The sequence below is a fragment of the Crinia signifera genome, chromosome 9 (genome assembly GCF_055691185.1).
Source record: "Crinia signifera chromosome 9, ASM5569118v1, whole genome shotgun sequence".
NCBI classification, from domain to species: Eukaryota; Metazoa; Chordata; class Amphibia; order Anura; family Myobatrachidae; genus Crinia; species Crinia signifera.
Window position 1 is genome coordinate 1,140,805 of NC_139225.1, and position 14,879 is coordinate 1,155,683.

Here is a 14,879-nt window from a genome sequence, read left to right on the forward strand (position 1 = left end):
ATATTTCTCCATATCTGTTGTTATTATATTTTTTCCCCAAATGCAGACTTGTGCTTCTGGCCAACATCGAGTACTTTTATAAAATACAGTGTACATATGAGGGGTAAGGGGTACTGTGTCATGAAAGATAAACTGGAGGGGAACCCAAGTAATATATATGGGCAAAGGAAATGCTAATTTATTTCACCCACTTATTTTGTATTAAAACTCAATTTTCAAATGTCTTGAATGTTGTTTGCTGAGGAAATGAGCAGTGCCAGAGCTGGAACAAGTGACATGTGAAAGGGACCTAGGGTAGTACTGTAAGAGGAGATGCTCTATTTGGGAGAGAGGGGTTGTGGTGGTGGTGGTGGGGGGGGGTCCCCCCCTCCTCCCGGGTCCCCCCCTCCTCCCTTCCCTCTCAGGTATCCAGAGACTTGGCTTATCCTGGGCCAGCTCTGTTCAGGGAGGCAGGGAGGGGTCTCTTTGTTTGGTGTAAGGGGCTGAGTTTCTCCTCCCAAAAGTTTGTAAGAAGCAGTGGGGGCAGGTTTCTCTTATAAATCTAGGCTGAGGCTGCCAGTGAGAGGATTGGGACATGATGTACACTGCAGTCTCACATCTAACCATCTCAGTCTGAGCAGAGAGGTGGACCCTGGATTGTGGAGACCCTCTCTGACCTGCAGCATCTGGGTTACTGACTAAGGATAGGGAATGGGGAAAGGTAGCCTTGTGCTGCTCGCCCTTCTGCTGTCCCAGGTGGGCACGGGGAACACTCAGGATAATGCCACCCCATCTTTAGCCTTCGTGTTTGATGTCACCGGCTCTATGTATGATGATCTCAGACAGGTGATTGAAGGGGCCAATCGAATTCTGGAACGCACCCTGAATCGCAGGACCAAAGCAATCAGCAGTTATGTACTGGTCCCATTCCATGACCCAGGTAAGGAAACTACATTTTAGTTATTTCATTATTTATTACATTATTTATATAGCGCACACATATTCCGCAGCGCTGTACAGAGAATATTATTACCAGTTATTATATAGCGCACACATATTCCACAGCGCTGTACAGAGACTATTATTACCAGTTATTATATAGCGCACACATATTCCCCAGCGCTGTACAGAGATTATTATTACCAGTTATTATATAGCGCACACATATTCCGCAGCTCTGTACAGAGACTATTATTACCAGTTATTATATAGCGCACACATATTCCACAGCGATGTACAGAGACTATTATTACCAGTTATTATATAGCGCACACATATTCCGCAGCGCTGTACAGAGAATATTATTACCAGTTATTATATAGTGCACACATATTCCGCAGCGCTGTACAGAGAATATTATTACCAGTTAGTTATATAGCACACACATATTCCACAGCGCTGTACAGAGACTATTATTACCAGTTATTATATAGCGCACACATATTCCCCAGCGCTGTACAGAGACTATTATTACCAGTTATTATGTAGCGCACACATATTCCGCAGCGCTGTACAGAGAATATTATTACCAGTTATTATATAGCTCACACATATTCCGCAGCGCTGTACAGAGACTATTATTACCAGTTATTATATAGCGCACACATATTCCGCAGCTCTGTACAGAGACTATTATTACCAGTTATTATATAGCGCACACATATTCCACAGCGCTGTACAGAGAATATTATTACCAGTTATTTTATAGCTCACACATATTCCGCAGCGCTGTACAGAGATTATTATTACCAGTTATTATATAGCGCACACATATTCCACAGCGCTGTACAGAGAATATTATTACCAGTTATTATATAGCTCACACATATTCCGCAGCGCTGTACAGAGATTATTATTACCAGTTATATTATATAGCGCACACATATTCCGCAGCGCTGTACAGAGAATAATATTACCAGTTATTATATAGCGCACACATATTCCGCAGCGCTGTACAGAGATTATTATTAGTTATTATATAGCGCACACATATTCCACAGCGCTGTACAGAGAATAATATTACCAGTTATTATATAGCGCACACATATTCCGCAGTGCTGTACAGAGAATATTACCAGTTATTATATAGCGCACACATATTCCACAGCGCTGTACAGAGACTATTATTACCAGTTATTATATAGCGCACACATATTCCACAGCGCTGTACAGAGAATATTATTACCACTTATTATATAGCGCACACATATTCCGCAGCTCTGTACAGAGATTATTATTACCAGTTATATTATATAGCGCACACATATTCCGCAGCGCTGTACAGAGATTATTATTACCAGTTATTATATAGCACACACATATTCCGCAGTGCTGTACAGAGACTATTATTACCAGTTATTTATATAGCGCACACATATTCCACAGCGCTGTACAGAGAATATTATTACCAGTTATTATATAGTGCACACATATTCCTCAGCGCTGTACAGAGATTATTATTACCAGTTATATTATATAGCGCACACATATTCCGCAGCGCTGTACAGAGAATATTATTACCATTTATTTATATAGCGCACACATATTCCGCAGCGCTGTACAGAGAATATTATTACCAGTTATTTATATAGTGCACACATATTCTGCAGCGCTGTACAGAGATTATTATTACCAGTTATATTATATAGCGCACACATATTCCGCAGCGCTGTAGAGATTATTATTACCAGTTATTATATAGCGCACACATATTCCGCAGCGCTGTACAGAGATTATTATTACCAGTTATATTATATAGCGCACACATATTCCGCAGCGCTGTACAGAGAATATTATTACCAGTTATATAGCGCACACATATTCCGCAGCACTGTACAGAGACTATTATTACCAGTTATTATATAGCGCACACATATTCCGCAGCGCTGTATAGACTATTATTACCAGTTATTTATATAGCGCGCACATATTCTGCAGCGCTGTACAGAGAATATTATTACCAGTTATTATATAGCGCACACATATTCCACAGCGATGTACAGAGATTATTATTACCAGTTATTATATAGCGCACACATATTCCACAGCGCTGTACAGAGACTATTATTACCAGTTATCATTTAGCGCACACATATTCCGCAGCGCTGTACTGAGATTATTATTACCAGTTATTTATATAGCGCACACATATTCCGCAGCGCTGTACAGAGAATATTATTACCAGTTATTATATAGCGCACACATATTCCACAGCAATGTACAGAGATTATTATTACCAGTTATTATATAGCGCACACATATTCCGCAGCGCTGTACAGAGACTATTATTACCAGTTATCATTTAGCGCACACATATTCTGCAGCGCTGTACAGAGATTATTATTACCAGTTATTTATATAGCGCACACATATTCCGCAGCGCTGTACAGAGATTATTATTACCAGTTATTATATAGCACACACATATTCCGCAGCGCTGTACAGAGAAAATTTGACCATTCACATCAGTCCCTGCCCCAGTGGAGCTTACAATCTATATTACCTACCACATATACATGCACACAGACATTCTACGGAGTACCAGTTAGGGCAATGGTGGGAATCGAGCCCATGACCTCAGCATTGTTCAGGCATTGCCTCGTTAGGAGAAGCTAATAATAAAATTGCTATACATTCTTTTTATTTGGATCACATAACGCTCCACACAAGTATTTGTTCTGTGCAGACAGCGCTCCGAATTGTGTCCTTTGTGCTGTAAACCATTACACCGTCCGTGCTGCCGACTTATGGTTCCGTAGAATTACAAGTCCCATCATAGTATCCTAGGGCTTGGCTGGAAGGACATGCTGTGTCTTGTAGTGCAGAAAGAGCTTGGCCGTCACATGTTATGTACCTGATATAACACACTGGGCATTACAGACAGTCACAGGTATGAGGGCCCTGCTCGCAAGCTCAGTCAGTGAGTGCCCAATCTGCGTCACCTTTGCAGATATGGGGGTGCCTGCTTCAGTGAACCTGGGTCCTGATTCAGACTTGTCCGCGATCCTGCATATATTCGGAGCCTAGTGAGCAGGTAAACGCCATCCCACCAAATGTCCACCCCCCCTTCCGCCCAAATCCACTCGCTAGCATGTGAGCGGCTGCGGTCGCATTAACATCGCTCATCATCGAATGATGTTTGTCCCGTTCGCTAGACTGATTCTTATTCTGGCCGCAGATGGTTGAAGTCGGGGAAAGCGCTGACGTCATGTGACGACTAGCCGCCCGCCCCAAGCAGGCGTTCGCAGGGGTACGCCCAACGTATATATGAGCGAGCCCACCGTTTTTGTGATCATGCCCATTAATGCTGGACGGTCCCCTGCGTCTGGCCCCCGCCCATCACTCCTGAAGGCGTTCCATCTGGGGGTTTGCACATGCGTATTCGTATCACTGTGAGCTGGCCTGAATCACCCTCACTGTTCCATGATATGTGGGCAAATCCTATAAGCCCCGACAGACATCATCCTCCAGCCTTGGACCCGTGGACGTATATATAGTTACCATGGTTACTACAGACAATAAATACACCCCCAATCCTTCCCATTCTGTGCTATCGTTATAACAGTTACTGCTTCTTGTATGTTAAATGCCCGACAGTTGGGATCTGCGACCCCCATAGAGGAAGACTAGAACCTATGGTGAGTAAAGCGAACCACGAGCCCGCAGTGCGGCGAGGGCAGCGCTCGCCCCCCTCTCAGGTACCGGAAGTCAGGATTCCAACGTCCGACTACTGACCATCGGAATCCCAAATGTTGGAGTGCTATACCACACCCGGTCGCTCTGTGTGTATGTAACATAGCGATGGCGATGCACCGTCCCGCGCGTCGCCATCGCTGGCTCAGAGCTTGACTATATGTAGTCAATATATAGCTAAATGGACAGTGTTCTAACCAGAGAACAGCGCTAAGTAACATTGCTAAGTGTGTATGGATGATCTAGTGGGTGCCAGACGTGGTCCCGACTGTCGGACCCCTGTACCACACCCGATCTAGCAAGCCGTGTGTGCTGAGCGATCTGACTTGCCAGGATTCGCCCCATGGGTGTTTGACCCCTCTCTCTCTTCATGTCACATTTACCCTGCAGTGCACATGGTTCTGCCCCATGAACCTTTGGGTGAACCAGTCCAAGGTTGGGAATGTCAGGGTTTCCCTGAGCCCCGCCTTGGTTATTGTCAGCATGCAGAAATACATAATGACGGATACCACGGTGTCATGGTAAATATACCCCATCATCAGTCACTTCCATGCATTAATCTTACAATTAGACAACAATTGTATGTAAAATGGTGGAACTATTCCCTCTCTACAAACACAATCCCCTTTGTTCATCACAGACCAGACCCAGATGTGTGCACACCAGCAGCATACCAATGTACATCCTGCTGCAATCTACATTACCAGGCTGGCATATACGCAGTGATATAAATGTACATAAATAAACTGCCATAAGTACACAAACAACAAATGTGCACACAGGCATTGATTAGACAAACGCAGTCACAAAGGGACGCGCACACACAGTTGCTATCATCTCAGTGTGATGCAATTTGTAGAGATCAAACGCAGGCCATTGTGTGTGTGTGTTTTGTCACCCGCTGTTTGTTCTTCTGACACATTCGCTGTGAAGCAGCTGTGGGGCAGTCTCTTATCTGTGAGCTGGAGGATGCTGCTGTGGGGCTATCTCTTATCTGTGAGCTGGAGGAGGCAGCTGTGGGGCTGTCTCTTATCTGTGAGCTGGAGGATGCTACTGTGGGGCTGTCTCTTATCTGTGAGCTGGAGGATGCTGCTGTGGGGCTGTCTCTTATCTGTGAGCTGGAGGAGGCAGCTGTGGGGCTGTCTCTTATCTGTGAGCTGGAGGATGCTACTGTGGGGCAGTCTCTTATCTGTGAGCGGAGGATGCTGCTGTGGGTCTGTCTCTTTTCTGTGAGCGGAGGATGCTGCTGTGGGGCTGTCTCTTATCTGTGAGCTGGAGGATGCTGCTGTGGGGCTGTCTCTTATCTGTGAGCTGGAGGAGGCAGCTGTGGGGCAGTCTCTTATCTGTGAGCTGGAGGATAATGCTGTGGGGCTGTCTCTTATCTGTGAGCTGGAGGATGCTGCTGTGGGGCAGTCTCTTATCTGTGAGCTGGAGGAGGCAGCTGTGGGGCAGTCTCTTATCTGTGAGCTGGAGGAGGCAGCTGTGGGGCTGTCTCTTATCTGTGAGCTGGAGGAGGCAGCTGTGGGGCAGTCTCTTATCTGTGAGCGGAGGATGCTGCTGTGGGGCTGTCTCTTATCTGTGAGCTGAGGATGCTGCTGTGGGGCTGTCTCTTATCTGTGAGCTGAGGATGCTGCTGTGGGGCTGTCTCTTATCTGTGAGCTGGAGGATGCAGCTGTGGGGCAGTCTCTTATCTGTGAGCTGGAGGATGCTGCTGTGGGGCAGTCTCTTAACTGTGAGCTGGAGGAGGCAGCTGTGGGGCAGTCTCTTATCTGTGAGCTGGAGGATGCTGCTGTGGGGCAGTCTCTTATCTGTGAGCTGGAGGATGCTGCTGTGGGGCAGTCTCTTATCTGTGAGCTGGAGGATGCTGCTGTGGGGCAGTCTCTTATCTGTGAGCAGAGGATGCTACTGTGGGGCAGTCTCTTATCTGTGAGCGGAGGATGCTGCTGTAGACCAATGTCTTTTCCTTGGTGATACTGCGGAGAGGACACAATATTTGCACAAGGCCAAGGCCTCACTTACCACAATAGCACGTGAGCGGTGGATGGCATCACTGCCTCACCCAGCTGTGGAATTCATCTCTAACAAGGCCCTGACCGCGAGGAGAATGATGCATGGACTGCTCACACACTTCTTAAGCTGGCCATACACTACTGCGATCTCTCGCAGCAGTGTATGACCAGCCACCCGGAACATTCACGGGCGGCAGGATTGCATGTGATACTGTACATCTCATGTGGTCCTTTACATGTGATGGATTGCATGCAACCGTTTCCTGTCGCCGGGAGGGAGGTCCGAGGTTGGAGGTCGGACCTGCATGCCAGTCCGACCTCCAACTCAGGTGCAATGCGCGCGGGACTGCGCAGAGGACCTGAGGGGACATCACACTCACCCGATTTGGGCCAATTTCTCGGCCCAAATCTCAGTAGTGTATGGGGAGCTTTACCTGTCAGAGGCAGCAGCTTCTATTCCACATTTGTCTACCTCCCCTGAATGTCTGAAAGGCTCCTGACAATCGTACGGCTTTCTCCCGGAAAGGTGGGCAAGTCTCCCGCATCCTCCTCAGCCCACACAAACATATATCAGCGTAAAAAGTGCTTTGGGGAGGGAGCGGGGCTAAAATGTAGAAAAATGTGGGCATGATAACATCAGCGGCCTTCCCGCCCCCAGAACGCCGATTTCTACCCATCCTAGCATGCTGTTGTGTGCTGGTCTGCGAAGGGTCCTAGGATACTGTTGTGTGCTGGTCTGCGGTGGGTCCTAGGAGACTGTTGTGTGCTGGTCTGCAGTGGGTACTAGGATACTGTTGTGTGCTGGTCTGCGGTGGGTCCTAGGATACTGTTGTGTGCTGGTCTGCGGTGGGTATTAGGATACTGTTGTGTGCTGGTCTGCAGTGGGTACTAGGATACTGTTGTGTGCTGGTCTGCGGTGGGTCCTAGGATACTGTTGTGTGCTGGTCTGCGGTGGGTCCTAGGAGACTGTTGTGTGCTGGTCTGCAGTGGGTACTAGGATACTGTTGTGTGCTGGTCTGCGGTGGGTCCTAGGATACTGTTGTGTGCTGGTCTGTGGTGGGTATTAGGATACTGTTGTGTGCTGGTCTGCGGTGGGTATTAGGATACTGTTGTGTGCTGGTCTGCGGTGGGTATTAGATAGAATACTGTTGTGTGCTGGTCTGCAGCGGGTCCTAGGAAACTGTTGTGTGCTGGTCTGCGGTGGGTATTAGGATACGGTTGTGTGCTGGTCTGCGGTGGGTATTAGGATACTGTTGTGTGCTGGTCTGCGGTGTGGGTATTAGGATACTGTTGTGTGCTGGTCTGCGGTGGGTATTAGGAAACTGTTGTGTGCTGGTCTGCGGTGGGTATTAGGATACTGTTGTGTGCTGGTCTGCGGTGGGAATTAGGATACTGTTGTGTGCTGGTCTGCGGTGGGAATTAGGATACTGTTTTGTGCTGGTCTGCGGTGGGTATTAGGATACTGTTGTGTGCTGGTCTGCGGTGGGTCCTAGGATACTGTTGTGTGCTGGTCTGCGGTGGGTCCTAGGATGCTGTTGTGTGCTGGTCTGTGGTGGGTCCTAGGATACTGTTGTGTGCTGGTCTGCGGTGGGTATTAGGATACTGTTGTGTGCTGGTCTGCGGTGGGTATTAGGAAACTGTTATGTGCTGGTCTGCTGTGGGTATTAGGATACTGTTATGTGCTGGTCTGCTGTGGGTATTAGGATACTGTTGTGTGCTGGTCTGCGGTGGGTCCTAGGATACTGTTGTGTGCTGGTCTGCGGTGGGTCCTAGGATACTGTTGTGTGCTGGTCTGCAGTGGGTATTAGGATACTGTTGTGTGCTGGTCTGCGGTGGGTATTAGGATACTGTTGTGTGCTGGTCTGCGGTGGGTATTAGGAAACTGTTATGTGCTGGTCTGCTGTGGGTATTAGGATACTGTTGTGTGCTGGTCTGCGGTGGGTATTAGGATACTGTTGTGTGCTGGTCTGCGGTGGGTCCTTGGATACTGTTATGTGCTGGTCTGCTGTGGGTATTAGGATACTGTTGTGTGCTGGTCTGCGGTGGGTCCTAGGATACTGTTGTGTGCTGGTCTGTGGTGGGTCCTAGGATGCTGTTGTGTGCTGGTCTGCGGTGGGTCTTAGGATACTGTTGTGTGCTGGTCTGCGGTGGGTATTAGGATACTGTTGTGTGCTGGTCTGCAGTGGGTATTAGGAAACTGTTATGTGCTGGTCTGCTGTGGGTATTAGGATACTGTTGTGTGCTGGTCTGCGGTGGGTCCTAGGATACTGTTGTGTGCTGGTCTGCGGTGGGTATTAGGATACTGTTGTGTGCTGGTCTGCGGTGGGTATTAGGATACTGTTGTGTGCTGGTCTGTGGTGGGTATTAGGATACTGTTGTGTGCTGGTCTGCGGTGGGTCCTAGGATACTGTTGTGTGCTGGTCTGTGGTGGGTCCTAGGATGCTGTTGTGTGCTGGTCTGCGGTGGGTCTTAGGATACTGTTGTGTGCTGGTCTGCGGTGGGTATTAGGATACTGTTGTGTGCTGGTCTGCAGTGGGTATTAGGAAACTGTTATGTGCTGGTCTGCTGTGGGTATTAGGATACTGTTGTGTGCTGGTCTGCGGTGGGTCCTAGGATACTGTTGTGTGCTGGTCTGCGGTGGGTATTAGGATACTGTTGTGTGCTGGTCTGTGGTGGGTATTAGGATACTGTTGTGTGCTGGTCTGCGGTGGGTCCTAGGATACTGTTGTGTGCTGGTCTGCGGTGGGTATTAGGATATTGCAGTATCGCTGGCACCAGCCTATGGGCCCTATTCAGACCCGTAAACAGCCCTGCCGATTATATAAAGACCGTGCATGTGCACAAACCATGACTAGCATTCGCTGGCCCTTGCAAGGTGATTGGCAGGCGTCAGGCGTTTGGGGGTGTCACGCCGGTGTTTTCCACAAGTGCCACGGAAAGCGCAGGCATTCCCCAGCCATTGGGAGGGAGAGCTGGTGATGTCAGCAGCGGCCTCCTTCTCCCGACATCCTTTGCCGTGCTGAGTAAGGGTAGAATTACACAGCGATGCAAGCAGAAGGGAAATCATCGATGGTGAGAGATTTCCCCTGTGCACAGGGGCGGAGTAGTGAGCTCGCTGGGCCGGCGTTTATCTATTTGCTGGTTTCCGAATACTCAGCGAGTAGGTCTGAATCGGGCCCAATGTATCAAATGGCACCTGCCCGATATATCGTTCACAGATATATCACATCGCCTGTGCAACACAGCCGATGCTTGACATATTTAACGATATAACGGCGCATCATGCTGTGTGTATGGGTGATCTGCTGACTGCCTGAACAGCCACACCGGGAACCGCGGGTGATTGATAGCTCAGCGGGCGAATACGCCCACCCATTTGGGATGTCAATCCCGACGGATCGGGCAGCGTGTATGGAGAACGCCTGTAGATATATCGGCTAGGATTGTCAGTACAGTATATGGATATTGTCCTATAGGAATTGTCTGCGGCCCGGCTGGATTAGACAGGTAAGTCCTTCAGCACCGACCTATATATCAGCTTCTGAGCCTATGGATAAGGGAATTCCTGTAGTAAACAGATACCAACCTAGGGACCCTATAAGTCTCGGCTCCCTGGGTCCATACAGTGGTTATGGATTAAAGTTTCTAAATAAACAGTCAATACGTCAACACCAAAAGGTCGACATACACAAGATCTACACAATTACAAGGAGGGAAAGCTGTCATATACTGTACATGGTGCACCCAGGATTTATGCAATGTAACGTTTATTAATATGGAAATTAAAATGACAAAGTGAAAAGAAAGAAAAAGATGGTGTAATAAAAATGCGCAAACCCCAAATATTGGGGAAGGGGCCTAATTCAGCTCGCTACGAGCGGGTCTGAATCCGATCCTTAGTATTTAGGCTCCGGTGGCGCAGTGATTGATGTGAATTATTAAACATTCTCTATACAGAGCTGTATTATATTAATATTATTGCACTCACCAATTGTTACATCAATCACGGTACTTGTGAGTTATCCGGGCTCCCGATTTTTTGATTGTATGCCTTAAGTTAAGGCATACAATCCGATGCGATGCGATACGATATCGCATCGCATCGCATCGCATCCGACCATCGGATGCGATGACCCGATTTTTCCATAGGAATCAATGTTAAAATGATTCCTATGGAAAAAGGGGTCCTTTTCATACCCCTACTATCCAAGTGGGCATGGAGTTGGATATAAACCTGTGGCGAGCGTAGCGAGTCACCGAGCCCGAAGCGTGGCGAGCGAAGCGAGCCCCGCGAGGGGACGGTATTCCGTGTCCCCTCGCGGGGCTCGCTACGCTCGCCACGCTTCGGGCTCGGTGGCTCGCTACGCTCGCCACAGGTTTATATCCAACTCCATGCCCACTTGGATAGTAGGGGTATGAAAAGGACCCCTTTTTCCCATTGAATTCCATGTTAAAAGTCCATTTTAACATTGATTCCTATGGAAAAATCGGGTCATCGCATCGCATCGCATCCGATGGTCGCATGCGATGCGATGCGATGTCCCGATCCGACCCGATTTTAAAATCGGACGCCCGGATAACTCACAAGTACCTCAATCTCTACCACCCACACTGAGCGACTAGTCCATGAATCCACCACTCTTTCTGTAATCTAGCCCTTCCTTGTATTTCCCATGACTGAGCAGTTTTCTAGCCAAGAAGAAACAGCTGTGCGGCCTACTAAGGTGTTCACAGAGAGCTCAGTTTTATGAGCCCATGTGAGTGGGTGACAATAATCCGGCTGTTCTCCTATAGGGTGTTGTGTGCGCTCAGCCTTCCCGGACACTCTCTTCTAACTCACTTCCACGAAAGTGAAAGAAGCTAATGGCAGCTGTAGTTCTCTACTTCCAGCTGGAAACATAATTATGTTAATACATTCTCAATGTTGGAAATGATTGAACCATATGTTTAAAACATGAAAACAGAGCAAGTCAGAGAGAATGTTTAAGCCTGGCAATGGCGGCTGAGTGATGACACCAGGCTCCTGTATATTGCTGGACATTGGGAAACATTTATTTAATTTAATTAGCAGACATAGGGGCAGATTTATTAAGATTGGTGAAGTGATAAAGTGTCTGTTTTTTTTTTTATCACCGGCCAATCAGCTCCTACCTGTCATTTTTCAAACCAAGCCTGTAACTTGTAGTTAGGAGCTGATTGGCCGGTGATAAAAGGTACAAGCCACATTATCACTTCACTGAGCTTAATAAATCTGCCCCATAACCTTAAAGTGGGGGTTCATACCTGCCTATCCTCCTGGTTTGGCTGGGAGGCTCCCAAAATCAGTTCCCCCTCCTGGCCCCTGGAAGTGAGGGCAATCCTCCCAGATGCCCCCGCCCTATACTTGTCTATACTTCGCTGTGGATAGCTACTGAGGGCCGGATTTCAGGGGGCCTGTTCACTAGGTTAGCGCTTAGGTTGCCTAGCAGTAAATCCGGCTCTGGGTTCACCCCCAGTGATAATCGATGGGCCAGATGAAAATCGCTCAGTGTGTATACGGTGAGCGATTTATCGGCCATCGATTTTCATTACATCGTTTGACATACACACTGGGCAAAAATGACTGTGATCCCTTCCATTCTGCTAGTCTAGGCGAGTGAGAAACATACATTTCTAAATAAATCTATCACTTTAATAAGAAAAATTCACCAGACAGCCCAGTGATGTTATTAAATACAGAATACAATTTCATTGACTCATAGCTGCATTGACGTAAGAGCTGAAAAACCATTAAGGATGAAAGACTACAAGAAGCTTTTTAAGTGCAGATTATCCTGATTTTATTAAGATGTATGCACATCAGTGAGCGAGGGGATTGGCTGCCGTAGTTGTGTACTGCAGGGCACGTTATTACATATGCACATCAGTGAGCGAGGGGATTGGCTGCCGTAGTTGTGTACTGCCGGGCACGTTATTACATATGCACATCAGTGAGCGAGGGGATTGGCTGCCGTAGTTGTTTACTGCAGGGCACGTTATTACATATGCACATCAGTGAGCGAGGGGATTGGCTGCCGTAGTTGTTTACTGCAGGGCACGTTATTACATATGCACATCAGTGAGCGAGGGGATTGGCTGCCGTAGTTGTGTACTGCACTGCACGTTATTACATATGCACATCAGTGAGCGAGGGGATTGGCTGTCGTAGTTGTGTACTGCAGGGCACGTTATTACATATGCACATCAGTGAGCGAGGGATTGGCTGCCGTAGTTGTGTACTGCGGGGCACGCTATTACATAAGCACATCAGTGAGCGAGGGGATTGGCTGCCGTAGTTGTGTACTGCAGGGCACGTTATTACATATGCACATCAGTGAGCGAGGGGATTGGCTGCCGTAGTTGTGTACTGCACTGCACGTTATTACATATGCACATCAGTGAGTGATGGGATTGGCTGCCGTAGTTGTGTACTGCCGGGGACGTTATTACATATGCACATCAGTGAGCGAGGGGATTGGCTGCCGCAGTTGTGTACTGCGGGGCACGTTATTACATAAGCACATCAGTGAGCGAGGGGATTGGCTGCCGTAGTTGAGTACTGCCGGGCACGTTATTACATATGCACATCAGTGAGCGAGGGGATTGGCTGCCGTAGTTGTGTACTGCAGGGTACGTTATTACATATGCACATCAGTGAGCGAGGGGATTGGCTGCCGTAGTTGTGTACTGCAGGGTACGTTATTACATATGCACATCAGTGAGCGAGGGGATTGGCTGCCGTAGTTGTGTACTGCAGGGCACGTTATTACATATGCACATCAGTGAGCGAGGGGATTGGCTGCCGTAGTTGTGTACTGACGGGCACGTTATTACATATGCACATCAGTGAGCGACGGGATTGGCTGCCGTAGTTGTGTACTGCAGGGCACGTTTTTACATATGCACATCAGTGAGCGAGGGGATTGGCTGCCGTAGTTGTGTACTGCAGGGGACGTTATTACATATGCACATCAGTGAGCGAGGGGATTGGCTGCTGTAGTTGTGTACTGCAGGGCACGTTATTACATATGCACATCAGTGAGCGAGGGGATTGGCTGCCGTAGTTGTGTACTGCCGGGCACGTTATTACATATGCACATCAGTGAGCGAGGGGATTGGCTGCCGTAGTTGTGTACTGCCGGGCACGTTATTACATATGCACATCAGTGAGCGAGGGGATTGGCTGCCGTAGTTGTGTACTGCAGGGCACGTTATTACATATGCACATCAGTGAGCGACGGGATTGGCTGCCGTAGTTGTGTACTGCACTGCACGTTATTACATATGCACATCAGTGAGCGAGGGGATTGGCTGCCGTAGTTGTGTACTGCCGGGCACGTTATTACATATGCACATCAGTGAGTGACGGGATTGGCTGCCGTAGTTGTGTACTGCAGGGCACGTTATTACATATGCACATCAGTGAGCGAGGGGATTGGCTGCCGTAGTTGTGTACTGCAGGGGACGTTATTATATATGCACATCAGTGAGTGACGGGATTGGCTGCCGTAGTTGTGTACTGCACTGCACGTTATTACATATGCACATCAGTGAGCGAGGGGATTGGCTGCCGTAGTTGTGTACTGCAGGGCACGTTATTACATATGCACATCAGTGAGTGATGGGATTGGCTGCCGTAGTTGTGTACTGCCGGGGACGTTATTACATATGCACATCAGTGAGCGAGGGGATTGGCTGCCGCAGTTGTGTACTGCGGGGCACGTTATTACATAAGCACATCAGTGAGTGAGGGGATTGGCTGCCGTAGTTGTGTACTGCCGGGCACGTTATTACATATGCACATCAGTGAGCGAGGGGATTGGCTGCCGTAGTTGTGTACTGCAGGGTACGTTATTACATATGCACATCAGTGAGCGAGGGGATTGGCTGCCGTAGTTGTGTACTGCAGGGTACGTTATTACATATGCACATCAGTGAGCGAGGGGATTGGCTGCCATAGTTGTGTACTGCAGGGCACGTTATTACATATGCACATCAGTGAGCGACGGGATTGGCTGCCGTAGTTGTGTACTGCACTGCACGTTATTACATATGCACATCAGTGAGCGACGGGATTGGCTGCCGTAGTTGTGTACTGCCGGGCACGTTATTACATATGCACATCAGTGAGTGACGGGATTGGCTGCCGTAGTTGTGTACTGCACTGCACGTTATTACATA

The 14,879-nt window shown here is 48.2% G+C and overlaps 1 protein-coding gene across 2 annotated transcripts in view; it reads left to right on the forward strand.

Annotated features, from left to right (window-relative positions):
• Window positions 1–675: 675 nt before the first annotated feature.
• The window catches only part of HMCN2 (hemicentin 2), a 268,528-nt gene continuing 254,324 nt past the window's right edge, over window positions 676–14,879 (forward strand). For both annotated transcript variants that reach the window (XM_083160863.1, XM_083160864.1), the window contains exon 1: window positions 676–919. In XM_083160863.1, the coding sequence (XP_083016989.1) occupies window positions 691–919 (229 nt within the window). In that variant the 5' untranslated portion in view covers window positions 676–690. The remainder of the gene's footprint in view (window positions 920–14,879) is intronic.